This window comes from Gracilinanus agilis, chromosome 4, assembly GCF_016433145.1.
Source record: "Gracilinanus agilis isolate LMUSP501 chromosome 4, AgileGrace, whole genome shotgun sequence".
Taxonomy (NCBI): Eukaryota; Metazoa; Chordata; class Mammalia; order Didelphimorphia; family Didelphidae; genus Gracilinanus; species Gracilinanus agilis.
The window spans coordinates 511,037,013-511,051,166 of NC_058133.1; the positions used below are offsets into that span (position 1 = coordinate 511,037,013).

Below are 14,154 nucleotides of genomic sequence, written 5' to 3' on the forward strand. Positions count from 1 at the left end.
GCTCACCAGCGAGCAGCTCCAGGGAACCTGGTGCCAGGGCGAGAGAATAACTAGGTCAGGCTGACCTGGGGCCAGAGCAGACCAGGACCTCCCCAGAGCTCTCAACCACAGGGGATGCAGGAGAGAGACAGATAGAGAGAGAGACAGAGACAGAGAGACAGAGACAGAGAGAGTCAGAGAGAGAGAATAAATTCTGGCACGTGTCTGTATCAATGTGTCTATGGGAATCTCTGCATGTGAATGTCTGAGTGTGCCCGCACACACGTGTCCCGCTCTCACTTCTTGGCCAACACGAAGGCCCAGGGAAAGCCCAGCCTGCCTGGGGTGGAGGCAAAGGGCAGCTGCTCTCCAGCACATTAGCTCACTGGGTGCCTGTTACTCGAAGCCATATTCTAGGGGAACCTCGAACAATTTCCATCAGGGGAAAGATGAGGGGAATCTTTGTTGTGATGAACAGTGTAGCATCAAAGAAAGATTTCCCGCTTCCTGTGTATAAGCAGGCAGGATCTAACCTGATTGGGGTGCAGAGAGAAGGAGGCGGGGTGACAGGCCAGAGGAACTGCATTAGAGCCCTAGATCTGGGGGACTGACCTCAGGAAGTCACCTCCTGTCTGGGATTCTACTTCTTCACCTTTGACAGGAGGGGCCTGGGCTAGAGCAGAAATGGGAGTCCCTCTAAGCCAAGTGCGAGGATCCCTATGGCATACTTACTGACTGCTTTCAAATCAATGTTACATCTCACTGCATCTTTATTGACTTTGTTAACTATTTCCCAATCATAATTTCATCTGGTTTGGACCACATTCAGGAGTGTTGTGGGTTGAGCTACCCCCTTGACACCTCTGGGTCATCTAGAAACTCTTCAAGTCCTTCTTGGGATGATTATTAAAAAAACATTCTGGGGGCAGCCAGGTGGCTCAGTGGATGGAGAGCCAGGCCTGGAGAGAGAAGATCCTGGGTTCAAATCTGGCCCCAGGCAGGGATTTCCTAGCTGGGTGACCCTGGCAAGTCATTTAACCCACACAGCCTGTCCTTACCACTCCTTCCTCAGAGGCCTCAAGCCTCAGAGCATTTGATAAACATAGGATGATAGCATGTTTTGGGGAACTTGAAGGAGCAGATTCAAAGCCCAGGATAAATTGGCTGACCAGTGGCCTGGGTTGGAAGAGGCCACTGGACACTTAGATGGCCAGAATCTGCAATTGGATGCACACTAGAGGAAACTTCCCAGGGCAGAGCCACACATGAGCGCCACAGGAGAATGCTGATTGCCCAGGGGAGAGCCAACCCCAAAAGACCTGTCCCAGGGCTCTCCCAGGGACAAATAGCACCCCCCAAAGCAAGGCCCACTGCCTTCTGGGAGGCCGAGGTCTAGGCCGGTTCTAGCTCTCGGGCTTTGTTCCAGGGTTGGGAGCAGCTTCTCTCTTGGGGCAGGAGGCCCAGGGGATTTACCTTGTTTCCCGTCCCGGCACAGCAGATGCCCAGGGCCATAGCAGCTCCATAACGAACATGAGGATTATAACTCTCCGATAACAAGGAAACCACACTTGGGCACTGTTCAGGCGTCCTGGTCAAAAAATAGAAGAGGAGAAACATATTTTAGAGACATCAGTTAAAAAGTCTCCACATTTCGCTACTTATGATTTAAAAAAAAAAAAAAAAGAATATCACAATAGCCTTCAATGGAATCCCATCAGCATTCTTCCCGTGCCCATACAAAACCAGGCAAAGCCCAGGACATACAAAGCACTGGGGCCCCCCTAAGTAATGGCTAATGGATAAGCAGCCTCCATCTTCCAGAAGTTCACATTCTACTAAAATGAGGACAGACACTCCCCTGCTTAACCAACTCACGTGGCTCCCATTGCCTCTGGAGTCAGAGAGAAACCCCACCGTCTGGAGCGTAAAGCTCTCAGCAATCTGACTCTGACCTCCATTTACCTCACACGTTTCTCCTTCACTTATGTGACAGATGACCCAGGCCAAGTGGCCTCTCGTGGCCATTCTTCGAAGCCCCTCAGGAGGCCTGGCTTCCTTCAGATCTCCGCTCCAGGGACACTTCCCCCCCACCAGGGCTCTTCTGACCATTCCAGATGTCCAGGGGCCAATTTCCTGATCTCTCCTCTCTTAAGTATTTGGGACACTAACTCGTGGCCATGGTGTTCTCTCTGCCTTCCCAGAGGGCGGGGGCGCTTTCATTTGTCTTTATTTAGCCCCAAGGTCTAGCATGATGCCTGGTCTGTAGGAGACACATAATCCCTTCAGGGGGGAAAATAAAAGGTGAACTAGAGGAGTTTCAAACATTCCTGATGAAAAGGCCAGGGCTGAATGGAAAATCTGACCCCCAAATACAAGACTCAAGAGAAACATAAAAAGGTAAACAGGAAAGAAAATCAAAAAGACGTTTAATAAGGGTAAATTGTGTACATCTCTACTGGGGGAGATGATTTCTTGTAATGGCAAAGAACTTTCTCATTATTAGGGCAGTCAGAAGGGCTATACACAGACAAGGTAAAGGTATGAGATTGTGGATTTTAAAATTAATATTGAGTATCTCCAAAGTATAATATTTATAGAGATTTATTAATATTTAGCTAGAGAACTAGAGAACACTGGGAACATTCCCCACTCACTACCCAAAACTTACACACTATCATGCAAAAGATGCACCTAAACAGAAAAGGAATTGTGGGTAATACAGAAAGGAAGTTTGGGTAATGTAGTTTTAGGGATTCAAGCTTTTCCAACTATATAAGATGAATAGGATGGGATGATTTAAAAAGTTAAATTAAGGCACAAGAAAGGAATACATTAGGAGGTCAAGGAAGGGAAAAACAGAATGAAGCAAATTATTGTACATGAAAATGTTCCCAGTGGAGGGGAAGGTGGGGGAGGTGGAGAAGGAGGCCCGTGAACCTTACTCTCACTAGAATTGGCTCAATGCGGGAAGAACATACAGTCTTTTGGGTAAAGAAAGCTATCTTACCTTATAGGAAAGTAGGAGGTGGAGGGATAAGAGAAGGGGAGTGGGGTTGATAGAAAAGAGGGCAAATTGGGGGAGGGGAGGTCAGAAAACAAACACGGGGAAACAGGATGGAGAGTAATACACGGTACTCATAATGGTACAAAATTTTTTGCAAGTTTCTCCAATAAAGGCCTCATTTCTCAAATACATAGAGAAATGGGTCAAATATTTAAGAATACAAGTTATTCCCCAAATGATAAATGGTCAAAGGATATTAACAGGCAGTTCTCAAAGTAATGAAATTCTCTATTGCCCTTATGCAAAAAATGCTCTAAATTACTATTAATTAGAGAATGCAAACGAAAACAGCTCTGAAGTACCACCCCATTATTATGACAGAAAAGAGAGAGAACTTGAAGGGGACGTGGGAAAGTTGGGATACAAATGCATTGCTGGGGGAGTTGTGAACTGATTCAGTCATACAGGAGAGCAATCTGGAACTATGCCCAAAGGGCAATAAAACAGTTCATACCCTGTGATCCAGCAATGCCATTAGTAGCTTTGTAGCCAAAGAGATTAAAAAAAAAAGCGGTGGGGGGGTGTGGGAGGACCTATATGTACAAAAATATTTAAATTAGCTCTACTGACAACTCTTCTGCCTTGGAACTGATATTAGTATAGACTCTAAGACAGAAAGTAAGAGTTTTTTAAAAAAGAAAGAAATCCTTTTAGCTCATTGCCTGAGGAATCATGGGAAAAGCATTCCTATTTCCTCATCTGTAAAATGGGAAGGACTAGACCAGATGAGCTCCAGATTCTCTTCAGTTCTAGATCTCAGATCAGGTCTTTGAGAAATGAAGTGATGCAGCCCTGGGGACAAAACAAAAACTCGAGACATGACTATAAAGGCCACAAGTCTCTTTTACTTCTTGGGCATCCTCCACATGGCCGAGCTCAGGGCTGGGCACACCTTATGTGCTCTCCACATTTCTTACCAGAAGAAAAAACAATTAAGTGCAATTGGTCTTTTTCAACAGTTAATATCCTTGGGGGGAAGGCATGGCCCTTGTCATCTGGGGATCCAGGTGGCATCTAAGACACGGGGCTGGGGAGATGAGACCTCGGTCAGGCAGGCCAGCCTGATGCCATCATGGTGAACCACCAGGGCTGCACCTCAAGTGACTCTAGACTATGACGACGGATAGTGGGACAAGAAGTGACTACAAAAGGTCTGACTGTGGTCAGTGCGGTGGTGTAAGCTATGTCCTGCACATCAAAAGGGGTATCTAACCGCCCAAGGCAGGAAATGAGAGGGGCTAAGGAAGCGATGAGGAGGAAGAAAACTGGCAGTTATTTAGTATTCTAAGTTTTGAAAAGCACTTTACACATATCATTTGATCTTCATTAACTCTAATAAGTAGGTTATTATTATCCCCATTTTACAGAAGGAAACTGAGGCTGAGGAAGCATAAGTGACTTGCCCAGGGTCACATAGCTAAGAAGTGTCTGAGGGAAGGTCTGGGGCTCTAATCACTGTGCCTCTAAGCTGCCAGATTTAAGTGCTAAACCATCTTAGAAGGCAGGGACGGATCTGAAGAGGTGAGATTTGTGCTGATTCAGAGGTGAGAGAATTTGGGGGACAGTGAATCTGCCAGTCTGTTTTAAGAGAACATATATGGGAGAAGAGCTGGAGCCATGTTTGCAAAGAGACTGGACCAGATAACGAAGGACCCTGAATGTTAGACTAAATGGTTTACTGGATAGGCAATGGGGACTGGCCTACTACTGGGTTGAAAGGTGCTTTAAGACTCATGGGAAGAAATCCTAGGCTGCCTGGGATTCTGATGCTCCTGGCCCGAATCTATGTCTTAGGCTTTGGGTGGGGCTAAAGGATCAGGTGCAACAGACAGTGCTCTGGCTTGGAATCAGGAAGACTCCTCTTCTGATGTTCAAATCTGGCCTCAAACACTTATCTGTTGTGTGATCCTGGACAAGTCACTTAACTTTGTTGGTCTCAGTTTCCTCATCTGTAAAACAAGCTGGAGAAGGAAACAGCAAACCACGACAGTATCTCTGCCAAGAAAACACCAAACAGGATCATGCAGCGTCCGACATGGTGGAGAAACAACTGAATGACAAGAATCAGAGGAACTTAAAAGTCAACTTGTCCTTCCCTGCTAGCTTTGGGCTTCCTCATCTGTAGGAACTAAATGATCTCAAGTGCTCAGCAGCTCTGACACTGCAGCAACATTCCTAAATCCATCATCACACATTCGAAAAGAAAAGAAAAGAAAGTCGCCGGGGCCTATGGCTGAATGAAAATCAGGAATGCTACAACAAAGACAGTGATTGGCCAATGAGTTTTCCACGTTTTGCCCTGGATGGTGTCACAAAGGGGGCTCACTGTGAACGGCGGCTTTGCCAACGTCTCTGTCAGCACAAACCTCCCAGCCGGCGAGAACTGGGCAAGGCCATAAGCCTGGGGCACAGGCTCCAAGTCAATCACCCAACTGGAAACTGCACAGATGAATTCCTGCCTTTCAACCCACCAACCTGCCCCAATGTTTCCTTCTCTACCGAGCATCACCAGAGCACACACATCAATCATGGCAGCTGCACAGACTGTGCTCTCCCAACGCCAGTCTTTCTTTGGCTTTTCCCTTGAGTGAAAGCCCTGGAAAACCAATGTAGAGCAAGTGCACCACCCTAAAGGGGCTCGAGTCAGCCTGACAGAGAAAGAGGAAGCCAGCCCAGTGAATGCAAGGAGTGACGCGGAGTGGGGCAAGCTTAAGCAGACGGTCCCTAGTCCATTTCTTGACCATCTCTCAGGCAGCTCCCCAGCCCCTTTAATGCCCTGAATTTCTGGACTAATATGATTCAGAGCTAGAAGAGGCCTCACTTCAACCAATTAATTTAATGAGGGAGAAACTGAGGCCCAGAGAAGGGGAGATTCCCACAACAAAAACCGTCAAGTGGTCCTCAAATATCCATCTGAAACATCTCTTGGGAATAATGCCAAGAGAGCAGATGACCATGAAAAGAACTTCCAGAGGGCCAAACTGACCTCTGAAAACCTCTGCCCGGCCTAGGCCTGACCTAGTCCCCCAAAGATGCTGTTCTCTGTCCCCAACCGCCCTGTGTTTAATATGCTTGTTTATGTGTGTACATGCTGGTTCATGGGGGCAGTTGGGCTTTTCTCCTTCCCCCAGGCAGGCAGCCCCTTGTCTGTGACATGCCAGACAGAGGCTGCACTTGAACTGAGCTCTTCCTGCCTTTGAGGTCAGTGCTCTGTTTGCTTGCATGTCATGAGTTCAAATTTGACCTCAGACACTTCCTAGCTGGGTGACTCTGGGCAAGTCATTTAACTCCCATCGCCTAGCCCAGGGATGGGCGACCTTTTGAGCTTGGTGTGTCAAAATTCGCCAAAAAACTAAGCATCACTCAGGTGGTGTGTCACTTTGAGAAAAAACCATAAGTTTGTGATATTTATAGTTTAAATAACAAAAATGTATAATTGTAACATATAACTATATATATGTATACATGTAATATATAAACCAAAATAGGTAAATTAATATAGGTAGAATTTTTATAGTGCACAGAGTGTCTACACTACACTACAGCAACTATTTCATCCTTAGCACACAGTCCCGTACTTCTCTGTATACAGCCGCATGCGACCACGTGCCATTGAAAATGGTCAGGTGTGTCAGGTTTGCCATCACTGGCCTACCCTGACCACTCTTCTTCCTTGGAACCAGCACACAGTATTGATTCTAAGATGGAAGGTAAGGATTACAAAAAAAGTGGAGAATTTTTAATAAGATCTTTAATGGTTCCTCAAAGTTTAGGAAAAAACCTCTCTGGGAATGTAAATACTGAGTTCTCGAATAGTCAGGCAGCAATAAAACCTGAATTAGGCTGTGAAGCTTATAAACTCAAAAGCACACATAAAACTTCTTGTCAACTTTTGATTCAAGTACCAGGCCTTATGGGATAAAATCGAGCTATTAGGGAGACAAGGGCTAGCAAATGTTAATAAATTAGACTTCTTTCATCAGAACCCTATCTTTATGTGTTTCCTCCAATGTTCCACTTAGTGACATTACAAATATAAAAGAATCATCTGGAGAAATGAGCAGGTTTTTAAATTCCCAGAACTTTTGAACTCTTGGAAATCAATCCCAAAGTACCCAGCAGCATGGGGGTATGTGAAACATCAAAAGCAAAAGCAAAAAATTTTAAAAACAAGAAACTCATGGGACTCCAAACCAACTGTGTCATGTTCAGTAAGAGGGTACCAGAAGGGGTCTATACAGAAGCAAGAAACTAAAAGGGGCTGCCAGTGACCTGTCCAAGGTCACAATGAGAGGGAGAGCCAGGAAGGCCCTCGTTTGCTATCCTATGTCCCTTCTTTCTCAGTTTGGTGCCATCAATGCTCACCACTTTCCTGTAACCTATTAACAAAAAAAGTTCCTGTAACAAACTGACATAGTCTGGGGCAGGGGTCGGCAACGTATGGCTCTCGAGCCATATCTGGCTCTTTTGAGGGCCAGATATAGCTCTTTCGTCCATTTTTTTTTCAGGCGCTGTTACAGGAGTGGCACTGGGAGCACTGTATGGCTCTCACAAAATGACATTTTAAAAAATGTGGTGTTTATGGGTCTCACGGCCAAAAAGGTTGCCGACCCCTGCTCTGGGGTGACCATTTTCGAAGTTTCAGGTGGTTTTCTACAGCGTGGGCTCATCCCCCTTGTCAAGGCTGGGTTACAGGTATCATCCTGGGACCTCTGGAGATATGGCCGATCCCTTCATGGATCAGAGATCTTAACGTCTATAAAAGGTTCCCTTCCCATCGTGTTATTATTATCCAAATTGTTCTCTCCGTTCTGTTTATTTAACTTGGCCTCTGTTCATAATTCTTCCCAAGATTCTCTGAAATTATCCCTTCCAGCACTTCCTGCAGTACAATAATATTGCATTATATCCATCTATCATAATTTGCTCCTTCATTAGCCACTTGAGGGATACTCCTAAGTCAATGTTTTGCCGTAACAAAAGGTGCTGCTATAAGTATTTTCACAAGAATGAATCCTTTCTGTTTTATCTCGGAATATAAGCCTGAGAGTACTACTTCTGGGTCAAAGGACAAGCAGGGTTTAATGACTTTTGGGGGCTCGTTTCAAATTCCTTTCCAGAGTGGAAGGACTAATTCCCAGCTATTTTCTCACATGCCCTCCAATGTCATTTAAAAAATCATCTTTTCCAATCTATTAAGTATGAGATGGATCCTCTGATCGACTTTGACGACTTCTTGTCGTCTGGGGCAATTTTCATCTAGCTGCTGAGAGCTTGGGCCTCATCCTATTTGGACCCCTGGACCCTATCTCTGCCACTCTTTCAACATGCTGAAGCCCTTCCAAGGGCTGAAATCCCAAATCTATCTTGGTGGATCCACTGTAGAAAAGAAAACAAAATATTAAATCAAAAGCCATTTTTAAAACCTAAGTTTGAAATCGCCCAATGATTGTTCTAAACAATTCCTGAATCATGCACTGACCAAGCTCTGAACAGGTCTGGCTCAAGTCTGTGCATTTACACGCTCATGTGAACTATATTTAAATGCAAAATAGCTTTGGGTCCTTTGTCATTAAATTCCAATTTAATAAAACATAAGGAGAGAAAAGCTATTGCACACGGTCATAAATGCTGTCTTCAAAACACATTCTTCTAAGTCACTGGACACTGCCATGTTCTAGTCCATCCATCACTCCAGCTGTCTTGGCCCAGGTTCTTCCTGACCTCTTCTACTTCTAGAATTTTCTAATGCTATGATTGATTGTAGGACAAATTAAATGTTATTTTAGAGTAACAGAATGTTAGAAGCACAAGGAACTTTAGAGGCCACTTAATAGCACTCCCTCCTTTTACAGAAGAGGAAACTGAGGCCTGTGGAGGCTGGGATATAGCCAAAGTCACACTCCAGGAAGAGCCAAGCCTAAAAGACCACGGCCCGGGGACTCCAGTGCTTTTTCCAAAATCTGCTACCTTTCAGCAGATGTTTACAAGGAAAAAATAACAAAGCTGTTGCTATCAAAAGCCATAACAATAGTTGTTTCGAATGATACTTTTTTCAGAGAAATACTAAAAAACCACATATGCGCCAATATATATTGATATCCTCCCTTCGGTGAAAGTAACCCTTCTTTTAACACCATCCCTAACTAGAGTTAAAATGCCCAAGAGGCATCAACAGGGCATTTCCTCTGGGAATAATGCTTTTTTAAGTCCTTACTTTCTATCTTAGAATCGATACTCAGTATTAGTTCAAGTCAGAAGAGTGGTGAGGATTAGGCAGTGGGGTTAAGTGACCTCCCCAGGGTCACACAGCTAGAAAGCGTCTGAGGCCACATTTAAACCCAGGATCTCCCCTCTGTAGGCCTGGCTCTCTTTCCTCTCAGCAACCTCACTGCCCCCCAGGATAGTTCTACTCTGCAGCTGGGGTACAGAGGCAAGAGGCTGTGGCTTTTATGAATGGAAAGGCCACGCAGGCCATTAATGAAGGTGGGCCTGGGGTTCTGACAGCTTCTGAGGTTCTTTTTGCAATGGTGGAAATGGAAGGAAGGTTGAGCGTCTGTCAAGCTGGAAAGGGGGAACCCACTGCTGGCTAATTTTTCAAGGAAAAGCAGAGTATGGCTTTTTGAGACAAAGTGAAATCAAAACCGTCCTAATACTCAGGCAATATGCTAAGCTATTAACAAAGATTATTGTGGTGAAATAGCATCATGCAGGGGGCAGATGGATGGCAGAGTGGCAAGAGTGCCAGGCCTAGCGACCCAAGGTCCTGGGTTCAAATCTGGCTTCAGATATCTTAACTGTATGACCCCAGGGCCGTTACTCATCTTCTTCATAGTAAGACAGGAGCTAAGGGGTAACTTAAAAAAAAAAAAAAAAGTAATTGGACCGGACTTTACAACAGAATGCCATGTAGACAGAAGTCTAGAACCCAAACAGGCATCTGGGGAAATTTCTGCCAAGAGCCCAAGGAAAACAACCAAGACCCCTGTGGACCACCTTATTAGGAAAACTTCTGGGGCTCAGGCGGTCAAGTCAGAGTGGCAGGGCGGATGGGAACTTCAAATAACAGAGGCCTCCTGAGCAGCAGAGGAAACATCTAACTACAGAAACCCAGGCCTGGAGACCATTCTAGCTCCCAGGGACAAACACACGGAGGGAGGTAGCCTATTCCGACCAATGTAGCATCAACGAATGCTGCCCCAAAGTCACTGGAAAGCCCATTCGTCCTGGCCTTGGAACTCTGGGCCTGGAACCGCTCCCCCCCCCCCCCCCGGGCTCCCCCTGGGCAGCTGCAGCCTCATTCTGGGCATCAGCGAGGGTAACCTCAGAAGTGACACGTAAGAGCAAACTTCACACACTCCTCTCTGGTTTCCGGATGGGGAAACATTCCTCTGCAGGATGGGATGGAGAGCCCATTTCAGGTCAGAAAGCCCTGGGTTCGACTTCAGCCAACCCTTTGAACGAATGGAATCACAGGCCGAGCTTCCTGCGGGGTGTGTGAGCGGCCCGGGGCCTTGCTAAGCAGCCCAACTTCTTCAAGGGCAGACTCCGAAGGCCGAGTCCTCTACGTTAAAGAATCTTCCCTTCTCTTGGCTTCGACCATCTGTCTAGACTGCCCATGCCGGCGCACAGGCCCCCTGGGTACTTGCACCTGGAGGTGCCCCCGCCACCTCAAACCGGGCGGGCATTTCCCTTGAATACAAACTCCTCTTCCTTGCCTCCTTCCACTGGGCTTCCCCATTCCGAGTACAGAACCTTCATTCCCAGTCGCCCAACATGGAAACCACGGCATCGTGCTTGCCAACCTCCTCCCCCGGCCCAGCTAATATCCAGCTAGCCACCAAGAGGTGCCAAGCGCTTCTTCTACCTCTTTTGTCTCCTTCTACTGACATGGCCTTAATGTATGCTCTCGCTGTCTCAGAGGAACACTGAGCTCCCAAACCTCTACGGCCGCCGACCCTTTGCTTTCCAGACCATTGCTCTGACACCGAATGTTGTCACCAGAGTCATAAGTTAGTGGAGCTCTCACGAATCTGTGGTCACTCTTCGATGCCACCCTACCGGGCACTGACCATCCTGCCCGTAGTTATCAGGCATCGTTAACGCCTCACCATGCTATTGATTCTTACAGTCAGACGGGGGGCTTTAGACACATGCCTTTCATTAACCAAGATACCTAAAAGAGGGAAATGGAAAGTGGGGAGAGGGTTGCGTCCCATACATTCTGGCAGAAGCCAGAGAGAGCACTGAGCACACAATTTCTTTCAGGGTTTACTATTATTGGAGTAAATCTTGCTGTAAAATGGATTTCTAGTGAGGAAGAAAAATGGAGGCTTTGCCTCCTCATCTCTTCTTGGCATTTAGTCCGATGACATTTATTAGGTGCTTGCTGTGTACGTGCAAGATGAAAATGGAGCAGTCCCGGCTTCCAGGAGCTCACAGCCTACGGGGGAGGTGCACTACCTGTGTTGGGCCAGGAGGCAGCCTGCAGCCTAGGAGCTACTGTCTGCGCTAAGCCTGAAAGGGAACAAGGTGGAGGGGAAAAGGGATCACATTTCAGGCTGGACTGTGAAAAGGCACGGCGAGGTTCGCTGAGATTGGGGAAAACAAGTAGGTCTGACTGGTTTGGATGTGGCTTGTGTGAAAAAGAAAGTCCACCTGACACCCCTCAGACTGGCAAAACTGAAAAGATAGAAATAAAGTTGGAGGGACCAGAGGAAGGCAGGTGGAGGTACGTGAATCAGTTCCTTGAAGAGTTGTGAACTGGTCCAGGAATTCTGGAAAACAATTTGGAACTTTAATGGAAAATGACACGGCACCATTTTTGGTAACAAGAAACAAAAAATAAGCTGCATGCCCACTGGCTGGAGAACTGCTAGAGAGTGGCTGACAAACATTTTAAACTATTTTATTTTTCTTCAATTAACATTTTATTTTCACTCCTTTTTACCTACCCACCACCGGAGGAAGAAAACCCCCCAAACCCCTGCATCAAACGTGCACAAACAACATAAATTTCTGCATTGGCCACGTATAAAAGTTATATATGATGTATTAAATGAAATGACAGGTGATAGAATTAAATATTACCCACATGTAATATTTATTTTATATCGTACATTTCTCTGTTGTGCTATTTATTTTATAGAACATATTTGATAATTTGTACTGAAATACTGAAATGTTCTGTCACTATATATGAATACGTAAGTGTGGACATGGCCAATGCAGAAACTTCTGAGGGTCATCAAGACCCAGGTTTGCTCATTCTCCTCAGAGATTAACCAAAGTAGCCCTCCTTTTTAGGACTGACCCAATCTACACTGAAAGAGATTTTCAGTTGTTCTCCAGGAGGAAGACTCCCAACTTGGAGTGAGTCACATGGATGCGGCTGTATTTCTTCACACATCAGCCCCAAGCAAAGGCCACTTTCTTGTTTCCTAAGGGGAAAAGTGAGTCAAAAGGACCTCAGACAGATAAAGGAAAGGTTGGGTGTGATTTGGGAGCCGAGAGGGCCAACAAAGCTGGAGTGACGGGGCCTTTAGACCATAATCTAGGAGACTCGGTTGGCAGTGCTGTCAAAAATGAGGCCAGGAGGATCCAGTGATCATTTGGGTAAGAGAGAAGCATTTTGGGCCTGAAATGCATTGGGGCTGAGGGCAGAGACCTCATGGTGGCTGCTTGGCTGGACACTGTCATTCTCTGGCCTGGGCCAGAGCTCCAGACTTAAGTAGCATCTGTCCAGAGTGATGAAGATATAAAAGACAAGAGTGAAGACAGTCCCTTGGGGATGTCCACGTTTGGGGTCAAAAGGGAGGCTATTGGAAGTGAACAAAGCAGCGAGGCCAGTCTCTGGAATTGGAGAAAGATCCCCAAAGCCACAGCCTCAAGGCAGCCTGAGGCCCTCAGGGAGAAGCTGAGAAGAGAAGTAGTAGACAGCTAAGTCCAGCCCGTCCATATTGGCTGTCAGCAGCGGGGAGGAAGCCTCTCCTTTCCTCCTCACGAACAAGAGTTAAAATGAAGACAGAAAGGATCACGAGTCACTAAAACGTCAAGGATTTTAAGGATTGTATTTTAAATAAAATTTCAGATACTGAAAAAAGGCAAAAATACCCAGTGCTACCTTCAGCTAAAGGACTGGGGAAAAACCCAACAGGGCAGGATGAAGTTAGAAAATAACATTTTACAGAAGAAACAAGTCTTGGAGTGCACTGCACAGTGCTGGATCTGGGGTCAGAAGACTTCCCAGGGGTTGCGGGTCGTAAAGTATTCTGCAAACTTAAAAGCTCCCCATAAATGCTAGCTAGATCTTCCTCCCCAGGCTGCCACAACCCAAGGCTAGACACTTTTCTCCTCATCCCCTGGGTTCTGAATACTAGAGGAAAAACAAATCTCAAGGACCCCCCTCAGCCAAGAGGTATCAGCCGTCCCCCACTGCGGGCGATGCTCACGACAGGGCTAACAGGGCTAGTAGCTCCCAGCTCTTTGCTGCTGTGCACAGAGGCCGAATAGTGCCATTTTTAAAAATTACTTGACATTATTTGCTTTGGAAGAAATTCTGTGCCACGAGGCATATATTACGTTTCAGAACAAAGGACACATTTGAACATTTCCAGAAACCACTTAAATGACAATGCTGGAATATTTCAATCCATTAGATTGTTTCTGATTAATATTTTATCAGCTTAACAAAAATGGTCCAGAATGAAAACCAAATGAACAAAAATTATACATCTAAGCAGATAAATCTTTCCTTATTACAACTTAAATGTAAAAGGAGTCCAGTACAATCTCCCAGTTCTGAGGTCTTAACTGATTCTTCGATTTCTGATCCATTTGCCTTGCCCACCCACAGTTAGGCCGCCAGAAGCATAAAAGAGGACAAGCACGAAGCCAGACTGCCATCAACATTCAGCCAGGGCTAGGTGGTAGAAGGGACCTGTTAATATTAGGTTTGGGCTTTTTTACTATTATTCTCTGTTCAGCTGAAATGAAAAGCTAGTCTCTAAAATGTAGATAGCCCAGAATGCTGAATTCTCACCCCAAAGCTCTGGAATTCAGGCTAAAGTTTATTTCCTCTTCCTAGATTATTCTCTCCCTCTAAATCCTTG

At 45.8% G+C, this 14,154-nt stretch overlaps 1 protein-coding gene across 1 annotated transcript in view; it reads right to left on the reverse strand.

Moving 5' to 3' along the window:
- Positions 1-14,154, reverse strand: part of PSMD1 (proteasome 26S subunit, non-ATPase 1) — a 101,954-nt gene that overhangs the window by 30,474 nt on the left and 57,326 nt on the right. Inside the window, exon 17 of the mRNA XM_044673280.1 lies at positions 1,453-1,567. Coding sequence (XP_044529215.1) covers positions 1,453-1,567 — 115 coding nt within the window. The remainder of the gene's footprint in view (positions 1-1,452; positions 1,568-14,154) is intronic.